Genomic DNA, 13190 nt, shown 5'->3' with positions numbered 1-13190 from the left:
CACCGCAGAGCTCCAGTGTTATCCATGCCCGTACGGAGCTGTCTGAGTCCACTTATCCCAACAAGTCTAAAAGTATGGCACTCAAAGCTAACCAGCTCTGGCCTTTTCTCCATCCTAGATAAAGAAAAATAGTTCATTAAAACTCTGCCCATCTCGTTCCTTTCCTGCAGCTCAAACCCTCACCCATGCTTTTTGTCCCATCCAGACTCCACTACTGCACAGCATCCCGTACAGCTCAGCACCCGAAACCTTAATCAAGCTTCAGTACATCCAACTCTGCTGCTCAGCTCCTCACCCACACCTCCTCCCACATCACCCCGTTAGACCAGCTGAAAACTGGGTAGGACTTTCTGGCACCACAACTGGTTTGAGTTCATCAGATCCAGGTTGAAGACCCACCTGTTCTCTGCTGCATTTCAATAGTTTTTATTTAGAAGTCAAAATCTACGTCTGGTTCTTTTAAGCTGGAATCATGTTTTAATTTTGTCTTTAACTTTATTTATTGCATTTTATCTATTTTATTTTAGCACATTCCTTCTGCTTTTATTTAATTAATTGCATTTCTTTTAATCTTTATTTATTTTTTAATGCACTTGTATTGCTTTCTGCACCCTGCTGTAATGATTTATGTAAAGCACTTTGAATTGTCTTGTACATGAAATGTGCTTTATTTTAAAGTCATCAGAGTCAAAAACTTTTCTATTTGCCGCCTTTTATCAGAAGAACTGCTTATTCCTCACAGTGGAACTTAAATTTCTTGAACTTTATCTAATTCTATTTTCTATTCTGATGACTTTAACATTCTTTCTTTTTATTTATCTCTCTCCGTTTCGGGTTTATCAGGCCCTTGTGATACCGTGGAAGTCACACCACATGAAGAATGCCTGGCTCATGGCCCGAACACCTCTCCTCCCCGAGCCTTCCTATGAACCGATCTGTTCCTCCTGATCTGACAGAACAATAATATTTCTCATTGTAAACACCATGACAATGAAATAAACTACATTTTGATGAACCAGTATTAGTACATGGGTGTTGTAATTTTTACATGTATGATTGTTTTTTATTATGATTAATTTGATTTTGAAAGTTATTAAATCTATTGAATAAGACAATGTAATAGGGGACTAAAATAATCCATTTGAATTTGTTATGGTTATGAGTTTTATTGTAATGGGTTGTTTAGTGGCATTTATATTGTTTTAATTTGACCGTATTTATTTGTTTATCCCTCCCTGGGACCACAGATGGAAATTAGCTAAATCTGGTGCAATGCATCTTTTTTCTTCTGAGATGAATGTTTTTTGTGCATGGTCCCCAACAAATAAAACAAACTCACAATAAACAATAAATCTTGTGGGGAGAAAATGGGAGCATCTGACATGTTTTTCAACATCACATTAGAAAACTGCAGGTGGAGGTTTAATGGTAAAGTCATGGTTTTATTTACAAATATCCAGCGTGGCTCCACATATCATTAGGTTTCAGTTTGCAGTTTCATCAGCTTCTTCTATGAGCAAAGGCTGAAATTTGCAAAATATTCTAAATACAACAACAAAATATAAATAAATAAATACAATTATATGATGCAGTAAACTATTTGTAAGTTCAGCCAAGGCAAACAAAAAACTGCTGCATTTGTTTGTTAAAAATACTGGCATTAAAAGAGGATAAAGTTAAATTAAAAACTAAAAGGGATGATTAATCTTTTATTTCACAGTCGCCCTGAACAGCCCACAGTTTGGGTCAAAATGTCAGATTCACCCATCACGACACAGCATGACAGACTCAAGAAGAAATCTAAAAAACGTCTGAGCAGTCAACCCTCTTCCTGTTTATACCCCCTCCCGTCTTTCAGCGAGAAAAGCATCAACAAGGAAAAATCTTTAAGAATTTTTCATTAGAAATGATTCAATAAACATCTTCATTCCTGTCTGAAACCAGAGGAGTAAACAATGCGGAACAGGTTAATGCTTCTCTTTCACCCCATTAAACACACCTGAGTCTGATGTCCAGACAAGGAGAATGATGACTTGTGTGTTTATAACTGCAGCAGTGATGTGCGGTGAAGTTTATGGTTGGTGAGGCACTAATTTACAATTGTAAGAACTGAAAAGAACATCTTATTTCAATATTCATTCAACAGCATGCAACTGGTAATGTTTTATATCCTATCAGCATTCCTCTTTCAATTACACTCACACACCCACTGTTACTAACTCTTCAGTGAGAAAAGTGGCTCCTGTCTGTCCTAAAAGTCGTTAATGTGCATGATAGCCTGGTACATGGAGCTGCTATGGAGAGGAATGTCATGGGAAAGGCAAAAATGGGCAAAAGACAAGCTAAAAATGTTTTAAAAGGCAAAACTAATGAAAATAAAACAAATTATTTGGTTACTTTTTCTTTTATTCTAGTTTAATTTTATTAAGTGTAGGTTGTTTTCTAATTAGGAGGCTGCAACATTTCACAACACCTGTTTTCCTCCACACTCTTCATTAATAGACATTAATATCTGACGGTAAGCCAGCGCGAGATCATTCTGCAGCAGCTTTGAACGTCTCATGTTTAGCCTGGTCATGAAACAGGTGATCATCTCCTGCTCTGAATGCAGCAGCTGCTGCTGCCAGAAGCCTCTTCTGGTTGCTTTTGGACAGAGGAGGGGCCTGAGCAGCAGCACCCACTCCTCACTGAGAAGAATAAACTACGTTCATATACGTCAGTCTACAAAAGTCTCCAATACTGAAAAAGTCGCTAGATTTGTCGCTAGTCACTTAAAAAAAAAAAAAAAAAAGGTCATTCACACGCACCCCAGACTTTTCTCTGCACTTTACTGTACGATAAACGGGAATATTTCTCTCACAAATACATTAAAGACATTACACAGACTGTAGAGAGTCATGGTGTATAACAAATATTTCTGTAAAGTTGATATTGGCGACACGCTGAGGAACAGAAAACGTGTCATGCAACCCAGTTTGTGTTGGATGGTACAGTCAGAGCTGAGGCACAGCTCGCCCGTGCCTCCACCAAGGTTTCTGCACTGGAATTGATCAGGAAATACTCAAATTTGGCCATTTTTACTTAATAAATTGTCAAAAACGTGTTAGAATCATACTGAAAATGCATTTTTAACACAAATTAGGGGAGAATATTTATTGTTTGTTTTTACTTTATCATGACAGGTGAGGCACTGCTGCACCTGCCCCCCCTGACCTTTTCACTGAGTAACTGCAGTCGGTTAGCAAGAAAAATCTGCTTGTTTAAACATTTGCGTTTTGCTTTGAGCTCGACTTGTAGCCTCACTTCACCATATTACTCACAATGACCGTGAATACAATCATTGTTCGCCCACAGACTTTAATCATAAGACATCAGGCCACAGCTCTAATTTCCCAACAGAACACTTCTCTCTCAGTCTGCAGGTTTACTTGTGGTTCCTAGAGGTTCTAAAAGTAGAATGGGAGACAGAACCTTCGGTTAATGGGCCCCTCTCTGTAGAACCAACTCCCAGTTTGGATTCAGACACCCACTCTGCTTTTCCTCTATACCGTTACTGGCCTGAATAGAAGATTTGATGCAATCTAATGGTGTCCATAGCTAGACAGTTGTGTTTTATTAATTTATTTATATGAATACACCTCTTTATAAATTGGACCAATGTGGAGCCAATAATAGATTTGTTTTTATTTGATTATAATTTGACTGCTATAAATCGGTTTATATTTTTAAAGCGCTTTAAAAGACGTTTGCTTGAAAGGTCAGGAATGATGGGAGTGATCAGGACTGAAAAGAGAATCTGACTCGACAATGTAAGAGTTACTTAAGACCAGAAGATGGCAGCAGTGTAACGTTAAGGAAGCTGCCGTAGAAAACCAAAGAAGAAGAAAGTATTTCCGGTGTCATGTCGGCCTTCTGTTGAAACCGCATGGGTAACCGCTTGCGTTCTGGAAACTATTGAAGCTATCAGCTGTCAGGTATGTCGCGGTTTTATTTCTGTTTTATTAACGGTGGTGGTAGAAATAAAAGAAGCTGATCAGGAGGAGTTTAAGTCTAGTTTTTACGCTAGCTGTTAGCATCAATGTTAGCTGGAATGAAAGCAGATGAATGTAGGATGAAGGTCTTGAGTACATTATCAGACAAACGGAGCAACAACGATTTAATTAAACGTGCAATTACGAAATATGAATACAGTTTATGTTGAAGAAACGGTGTTTGTCCACTTTGAGGAGTTTGAAGTTGAATATTTGGTCTGAGCAGCTTTATTATTCACCTCAGTCTGAACCCTCTTAGAGAAGCTTTCTGTCATTTCGGAACAGTTCTCCAGGATCATTGAAGCACTAATTGGGATGTTTCTGCATTTTGTTCCGTTTTCTGGATGATCCCACACTACTTGTTGAGGTCCGGGTTCTGGAGAGGATCCATCTCTCCATCAGACCTGTTTCCATGATCTTCAGTCCAGTTCTTGTGTCATGTGACACACATCAACCTTTTCTCCCCGTTTCTCTTCCGTAAGAATGGCTTCTTGACAGCCACGTTTCCATGGAGACATTACATGTTGGATTTCAGATCCTGTCCATCGACTGTAGTTATTTCTCTTAGTCCTGACTCTTTTGTTGTCTACTTGTCCACCAAGAGAAACTCATCCATGCATTCATCTCCAGTAGGCTGGATTACTGTACTGGTCTTTTAACAGGACTTCCTAAAAAGAGCATTAAACATCTGCAGCTCATCCAAAACGCTGCTGCTAGAGTTTTAACCAGGACTAAGAGATCTGAACACATCACACCAGTTTTGAAATCTTTACACTGGCTTCCAGTCAGTCACAGAATAGATTTTAAACCCCTTCTGATCATTTACAAATCCCAGAATGGTTTAGGCCCAGAATACATCTGTGATATGTTCAGAGAATATAAACCTAGCAGAGCTCTTAGATCCAAAGACTCTGGTCAGCTAGTCCAGACCAGAGTCCAGACCAGAGTCCAGACTAAACATGGAGAAGCAGCATTTAGCTGTTATGCTGCAAACAAGTGGAACAAACTGCCAGTGGAGATTAAACTTTCACCAAACGTAGACATTTTTAAATCCAGGTTAAAAACATTTTTCTCATGCGCCTATGCATGAAATCTGCATGTTAACTTTTTAACTTGCTTTTAATAATTTTAATGTAATTTATTATTTTATTGTGATTATTTGTTGATGCCTTTTACTATTTCTAAATATCTGTAATGTCTTTGTTTTATGTAAAGCACTTTGAATTGTCCTCCATGAAATGTGCTGTACAAATAAACTGCCTTGCCTTTCTGCCTCCCAAGTTTCCAGCTCTTCACCTTGTTGCTGCTAAAATGCTGTTTTCTGTCTGTTAAACTGTCTGACCTTTGCTGTTCTTTAAAGAAATTATGTGTCTTTGTGAACCAAAGTGCAGGAAATGTCTAAAAACACACTGAAAAACCTTCAGAAAGTCTGAACTGTTTACCAAGCCAACAAAGTGTAACTGCTTCTAGACAGAAGAAAAACGTGCACTTTAATGCTCGTACATTTTTCAGCTTGTGTTTATTTTTAACTTATAATAATACTAATAATAAATCGACTCATATTTCCTTCATCTGAAGGTCATAATGTAGTGAAATTTAGTCCCAGCTGTCAGAAACCTGCAGCTCATCCAGACTGACTGCCATGCTGCATGGGTTTGTGATGCATTGTGGGTAATTTTCATGTGTGCAGAATTTCCTAATAACGCTGTCAGAAATCCGCCTGTTTATTGATGAAACGGAGAAAACAGCACTGTGCTCTGTTTGATTAAAATAGCATCATAAAGCATTGCAGCTTGTTTTCTATGTGAAGTAGATCTTCAGCATGTGAAGGATTTGGTCATGTAGCTTCCTCTCGTGGTTTTATTTCATCAAACTGGCTGTATTTCGTAATCAGTCTTAGCTTTTGGCTGCTGAGGTTTGCTGACCAGTCCCTCCCTGTTGTCCGGAGGTCCAGGCTGAAATGAAGAGGACAGACTTTTTCTGTTGTTGCCCCAGATTGTGGAACAGCCTCCCATCCAGATTAAAATCTCACCGACTGTGGACATTTTAAAATCTCGTTTTTTTTATTCTCTTGCTTTTAAACCAGACTGAGCTTTGGCTTTTTTTTAAAGCTGATCTTTTGTTTCATGCTTGTATTTTTATAGCCTTATATTTCTTCTATAGTCTCTTTATTATTGAGCCCCCCCCCCCCCCCCCCCCCATTTTATTTCTATTTTATCACTCTTAGTTGTGCAACACTTTGGTCACACTTTGGTGCTTATAAATAAAGTTGACGACTTACTTTAGCACAGATGACTCGGTGTTTTCTCAGATGGTGACTCAGGAAAAAGAATAAACCTGGTTTATTTCTCTAAATATTGCAGGATTTGGTGGTTTTACCCGTCAGATGGCAGAAGCGGTGCAGGAGAAAAGCCGTGGCTTGAAGTTTGCAGAGCAGCAGCTCCTGCGTCACGGCTGGGAACACGGTGAGGTGTCTCCATGTCTCTCCTGTCCTTCAGTCTCTGTCCAGATGTGTCATTCCGTCCCTCTCTGCAGGTAAAGGCCTGGGCCGAGCTGAAAATGGCATTTCGGAGGCCATTAAAGTCAAAGTGAAATGTGATAAAGGAGGAGTGAGTTTCTTTTTATTCTTTCTTTTATGTGTGTCAAGAAATGTTACAATTCTTAATAAACATGCAATAAAACAAAATGCAAAAAAAAAAAAACATCTAAAAACAAAAACCGGAAGAAGCATTAAAAGTGGGTCAGTGAGTCCTGACGTGGGGGAGGGGCGGAGTTTGCCTCAGTGATGGATCAGTTGGATAAACTCCCTACAAGCATCCAGAAAACACAGCAAGAGTTCAAAATGACACCTGCATCTGTGTCCTGGAGCGGATGCTTTACGTCAGCACACGTTAAGGACACACACTTCTACATGCATGTGCTAATATTCTCCCACCTTCCAGTTCGCAGACACGTGCATTTTATTTTACAAACATCTGCATGTACTTCCCTCTATAAGCTCATTGACACATGTTGGCATGTTTATACTTCCACTATTTTAATAGACGTGTGTAAACACTTCCTGGTGTGCACATGTGTTCGCAGTTAAACACACACACACACACATACACACACAAATATCTAGTTGATGATTTTCCATCCAGTTCCAGGAACTTGGATTCCTTCCAGACTCCTGAGCTCGACGTGTTGTAACTGGTTCAGACTTTAGTGTTTCCACCTTCCCTCTGACGTGATGATTCCCGCCTCCTCCTCACATTTAGATTTCACATAAATGGTGCAGAAACCTTCACTTGATTGCAAACATGAGTAAATCTGATACGTCTAAATGTGTGTGCTGCATCTGTGTTGCTGACTTCTCTTGTTTTCATGTTACTGGGCGAACGGCCTCTAACCTGCAGGCGTCTAAAGAAATCTTCTGTTAGAAGATCCGTCCTGGTGAAGTTGCTGTTTCTTCTTTGTTTCTCAGGTTGGCCACAAAGAAGGGGAGCAGTTCACCTTCCACTGGTGGGATCATGTTTTCAACAAGGCCTCATCCAGTCTGCAGGTGGAGTCTGATCAGGTGGGTCTACTTCGGTGTCAGAGCCCCCCCCCCCGACACCTCCCCATCTGGTTTTTTATTCTAGTGTTTTTTGTTTGACTCAGAGAGGAATCAAGTTAAAGAAGTCTGCAGAAGAAGATGAAGAGGACGGGAGGATCTCCAATAAAAAGCCCCGGAAAGCTTCGCAGGCTAAAGCCAAACTTTACGGATGCTTCGTGAAGGTAGTCCTGGTCCTAGTTGGACCCAGTCACCCCCCAGAAAGCTGACACCTTTTATAAAACCCTGTTCAGTGTTTAAATGGCCTCTGACTCTTCTGTTCGGGCTGTTTCAGTCAGTTTCCAGCTGCTCTGCAGCACATTAAACATAATTCACTCATTTTATGTGCTTTAACCTTCATGTTCAGGTAATTATCTTACAGTCAGTCAACATTAACAGCAGTCGCTGCTCATATTAAAGCCAACTGGACCAAAACTGATTTTTTAAACCGTTTCAGTCCGCCACGCTGCTGTCCGGTCAGGAGCAGCCGGAGCCCAAGTCTACTGACTCGGATGACAGCAGCAGCTCGGATGAAGATGAAGAGGAGCAGAAACTGGATCTCTCCAGCACCACCAAGTAAGACCTTCACCTTAAACTGGTTATTTGTTCGTGTTTAATAACATTTTTCCTGATGCGCCATTTGTAAATAACTCTTAGATTAAGTTGTAATTTGCAGAGAAAAGGAGGTTTTAGTGTTTGTAGCTCCACGTTTCTTATGGCCCATCGCTCACGTTTCTGAGCTTCTTGCTTGGATTCATTAGAAACCTTCGGTCCAGTCATGAAGCCATGCTGGGAAGCTGCTGGAGTACAGGCGTGTTTCTAATGGCACCATTACAAGAAGAAAACTTTTCTACTGACCAGTTAGGACATGCAGTTCTGTTAATCTGATTTACTCGGACATCAGCTTCTACCTCCCATCACATGGCAGGAAGTCCTGAAACTTCCAGAATATGTCCAGGTTTATGGTAAAATGTTTTCATGTGTTCTCAGACTGTTGGCATCATTACTGGTTTAAGACTAAACCAGTAATGTGTCTAGAAAGTTACACTTGGTGTTAATCCAGCCCCTCATTTCTTTATATTTCTATTCCCAGTAACCAGACTTTATCTTTTAAGGTGGTTTTCATCAGTTCTCCAGCTTCCTGAAGGTCTTTTTTTTCCCGTATTTTCAGTCCAGTCGTTTATATGAACCAGTTTCAGGAATGTTTTGTTTTGTTAAGCCACTGAACTCTGACTATGAATCGTTCAGGCAAACCAAACTAAAGGGATGAACCAGTGTGTCGACACAGCGGGAAACTTAGCAAACAACCAGTTTAAACTGGATCTTTAGTCTCTTTGTTACCAGCAGCTTGTCACAAAGACACAGAATTTGTTCCCATTACTTTATAAACAGCTACGACCAGACAGTTTGACAGAAAATAAGACTTTAACAGCAACAAGGTGATTCCCAAAGAGCTGGAAACGCGGCTAATCTCAGCCTGGAGGACAAAAGAAGAGTCAGGACTAAAAACCATCTACAGCAGATCAATAAGACCTGGAATCCAGCAAAGACCTGAACCAGGATCTGAGAGATGTATCTGGACCTTCATTTGATCCATCTACTTCTGGCTGAAGCCTCATGGCTGTCAAGAAGCTACTGTTAAGGAAGATAAACGGGACACAAGAACTGGACTGAAGATCATGGAAACAGGTCTGAATCCTGCCCAGAACTTGGGCCTCAGCATTATTGAAGTAGTGTGGGATCATCCAGACAGAAAACAGAACAAAAGAAATATTTTGGAAAGTCCTTCAAGGATCCTGGAGAACTTCCTGAAGGCTACTTAGAGAAAAGAGAAAAAGCTTCGGCTTCAGACTGATGAAGAATCGAACTCTTCAGACCAAATATTAATTTATAAGTTAGACTTGTTCAGACTCTGTTTTTGCCTCATATTTCTGTCCCTGTTTGCATGTTTCAGTACTTTATAGAAGAAACGAGGTTTGAAGACTTTTACACAGAACGCTTCACATTCTGGTGAAATGACACACTTCTGCTTTTCCATCAACACTGTTTATTTTCACAGCTTTTCCTTGAAGTTTGGCTGTTTTATTCCTTCATATTTCATGTTTCTGATCTAAATTTGTCTTTTTATTGATTCTGGACAGACTTTCTGATGCTGATCTGATGAAGGTTTGTGGAGGACGCACAGCACATAAGTGAGTCAAGAATCCTAAAACTCACGTAAGGGTTGAAATGTCATGAAGGGTAAAGCTCAGAGACGGTGACGTTTGTCCTCTTTGCTGTTGTTTTAGAGGAGCCCGGCACGGCCTGACCATGAGCGCCAAGCTAGCCAGGCTGGAGCAGCAGGAGGCCGAGTTCATGGCTAAGTATGGCAAGAAGAGCCAACCGGAAAGTTCTTCCCAGTCAGAGCAGCAGGAGGAAACCACGGACAGCTGTCGAAGGAGAAAAGTGAAAAAGGAAAAACCCACTGAAACGTCTGAGCCGATGAGAGAGGACGTTCAGCCGAAGAAGAAGAGGAAGAAAAATAAGAAAGGTGATTCTGTTGAGGAGGGAAGTGAACCGGCTTGCGGTGCTGAAAACGGCGAGGAAGACCACAGACCAAAGAGGAAGCATGAAAAGATGGCGGAGCAGAATGGAGACGGAACGCCACCTTCGCCCGCTGCAGAGAAACCTCATGAGCCGCGCTCCGACTCTAAAACAAAGAAACAGAAGAAGAAATCCTCCAAACAGGAGGCCGGCCAATCAGATCAAACGTCGCAGCAAGACGCAGACGTTTCAACGTCGACGGAGAAGAAGAAACGGAAGAAAAGTAACAAGGAGCGCAGTGTTGACGGGGAGCCTCTTCCTCCAAAGAAGAAGAAAAAGAAGTCAAAAGATTGATGACGGATGGACGGACAGATGGACGGATGAGAAGTAGAACTTCAGATCAGATCTTTTTAATATGCCAAATACTTGGATTCAGCCTTTAGATGAACTTAATTGTTGGAAATCCTGTTTTCTGTAGTTCAGACAGTAAAACGAAGACTTCAGTTGTTCCTTCTGCTGATGAACAACTTGGCAGGTCTGAAGCAGTTTGATGCAGAATTAAAGCACATCGCGACCTGAAGGCAGCGTCACCCGAATGCAGCGTCACCCGAACGCATCGTCACCTAAACGCATCGTCACCTAAACGCATCGTCTCTCAGTTGAGACTGAAAGCTCAGTCGACTATTTCAGGCTTAGTTAGCACCAAAATGTTGCTGAATTTCATCTTGTCTACCGTAAACGATGACTTTTTAAAAGCTGAACTGACTTTTTAAATAAAGATGTAAAATAAGGCTGCATGAGGAAACTTGTGAAGTTTTTTTTATTTTAACAGATTTTAATCAGGAAGCTGCTTTTAAATAAAACTTATTTTCTGGGGGACACCAGAAGCCTGTACTGCAGAGGTGGTTTTTCTCTTTTGGAGGTAACTTCGGGGTTTTTCGTCCCATGAAGTTGGTTCATTTCTTACCAGGGTCAGTTACCATGGTAACTTAGCTGAATGGCTAACCTGCTTCGGAGCAGGTTATGTTCTGGGTAAGGGGTCGATGAGCTTAAAAGCACCCCCGCCTGACCAATCAGATCTCTTGGAAAAGGACATACCCATTGTTAGAACAGCTGTCCAGTTAGTGGTGGACCGCATCACTGACTGCTGGGAAGTATGTTTTTGTACTTGATGCCTATAAAGGTAAAACTACTGGACAGCTGATCTTCCAGTTATTCACACCCAGTCAGAAAGCAAACTCTCCACATTGTACATTTTAGTTGGAAGATGGAAATATCAAGGGATCTGATTTGACTTGAAATAAAATGATCATGACACAAAACCCTGAATGTGGGCTTCATTCTAGGTGCTCCTGATGATTGTCTGCTTTGTTTTCTGTCTAATGTTTAAATTGTTATGAAAAAATGTAAAAAAGAAATTAAGCAGGATACAGCTGAATAATCCAACAGCTTGGACTGAAATCGTTCAGTAATTTTATGGAACGACCGACTTTGTTTTGTTTGTAGAAAACATGGAAAATATTAGACTAAAATGGGAATCTGGGTTTAGATCTTTAATCCACTTTTTCTCTGCTTTGTTCCCAGTTTTACCAGTTAAGTAGACGTATCGGAGATAAAAATAAAACTGGATAAAAACAAATCCCTGTGAAATTCTAAACATCATGAAAACATAATAGTTTTTATGTTTTTACTGTCTAGAACTGGTGGTGCAGAAAAAATCTAAGATAAATTAACACAAATTTTTTTTATTTATTCTATTTTTTTACACCAAACATAAAAAAGCTACGACACAAATCCTGAATGTGAGACGTCAGAGTTCGTCTTTATTCTTTTTAGAAAATTTCTCTTTTTCTTTGAGACATATCTAATAAGAAATGTGAAAAATATTGGAAACAAATGGAACTTAGATATTTAATCCATTTTCTGTTTTTTTTCTGGAAGTTAAACTAGTCCGTCTGCCTGGTCGTCAGAACCCATGAAATTTTTATTTTTTTGGTGATGAATTCCTGTAATCCAGCAGAGCTAAACTGTATTTTCCATCTCTGCCTTGTATTCAGTTTTATTTTATCCAACTAAATGGATTTTTTGTGGATAAACAAATCTCATCGCTGCACATTTGTTTTAACGTTTTTTACTGTCCAGAATTGATGGTGCAGATGTTTTTTTTGTGTGTGTGTTTGTGTGTTAACACGAAGAATACAAGCACATGATTAACTAATCGGACCTTATCAGGACCTCATGCTAACGGATGAATTTGTTCTTAAATGTAATTTTTCCTTAATTCCAGCTCTCTGTAGACGTCTTCTCAGGCATCACCAGTGCGCATGGCCCCGTGTCTCCAAGCTCCTCCATCATTCAGTACCTTCAAATGAAAACAACCGTAAAACTACAAAGCAGTTTATTAGACTGAAATGACAGATAATTGACACCAATCGAGCTGATATCTGATCCTAATAGAATAACTTTGTAAAATCTGTTGTGGCAAATTTTTGTCATAACCATTAAATTTTCTCTGTTTATTTGTTCTAGTGTGATTTTATGTTTTTTTTTTTTTATATTTTAAAATTTGTCGTCTGAAATTCAGTATTTAAGGGAAAATCTTGCTCATTTCATTCATTCAAATTCATTGTTGAAATTCACCGTCAGAGTTCAGTGTTTAAAATCTGACATCAGAAATTCAAAATTCACCTAGTTTCTAAAGGCGACTTTGAGCAGTTAAAATCTTTTATATTTGAACATTTAAAATTTCAGGTTTGAGTTCAGTTCAGATACAAAACTTTCATGCAAATAGTTCACTGCATAAAATTTTGCTTTTGTAGATTCGAAGGCTTAAAAAATTTACAATTTTCTGAAATAAATTTACTTCCATAACTTGTTTCCTGTTATTTAGTTAAACTAGGTCATTAGTGGCTTAGAGTCGACTCTCAGTATCGACACTCTAATCTCCTTTTTGTTTTTTTGTTTTTTGCTAGGAAAGCTGATAGGTCAACAGGCGGTTTTCACCTGCCTTGATCTCTTTTTGCATCGGTTGCCATGGTGATACAACCTGGAAAGAAGCAAAC

The 13190-nt window shown here is 39.7% G+C and overlaps 1 protein-coding gene across 1 annotated transcript; it reads left to right on the top strand.

The window, feature by feature from the left end:
- The first annotated feature begins 3871 nt into the window (after positions 1–3871).
- On the top strand, positions 3872–11444 carry gpatch4 (G patch domain containing 4). Its single transcript, XM_041988884.1, has 8 exons — positions 3872–3974; positions 6395–6496; positions 6567–6640; positions 7498–7590; positions 7674–7790; positions 8063–8181; positions 9747–9797; positions 9894–11444. Exons 2-8 carry the CDS (start codon positions 6418–6420, stop codon positions 10480–10482), a joined length of 1122 nt encoding a protein of 373 aa, XP_041844818.1. The 5' UTR covers positions 3872–3974; positions 6395–6417; the 3' UTR covers positions 10483–11444.
- Positions 11445–13190: the final 1746 nt, after the last annotated feature.

This window comes from Melanotaenia boesemani, chromosome 6 (assembly GCF_017639745.1).
Source record: "Melanotaenia boesemani isolate fMelBoe1 chromosome 6, fMelBoe1.pri, whole genome shotgun sequence".
NCBI lineage: Eukaryota > Metazoa > Chordata > Actinopteri > Atheriniformes > Melanotaeniidae > Melanotaenia > Melanotaenia boesemani.
The sequence above is the reverse complement of the archived record's forward strand: the minus strand, read 5'-3'. Positions and strand labels throughout refer to the sequence as shown.

Bases quoted from the DNA above. Each gene is read 5' to 3' on its own strand.
- gpatch4 (XM_041988884.1), top strand. From the start codon at position 6,418: ATGGCAGAAGCGGTGCAGGAGAAAAGCCGTGGCTTGAAGTTTGCAGAG. The intron at 6,497-6,566 runs GTGAGGTGTCTC...CCCTCTCTGCAG, and splicing joins GCGTCACGGCTGGGAACACG to GTAAAGGCCTGGGCCGAGCT. The intron at 7,591-7,673 runs GTGGGTCTACTT...TGTTTGACTCAG, and splicing joins TGCAGGTGGAGTCTGATCAG to AGAGGAATCAAGTTAAAGAA.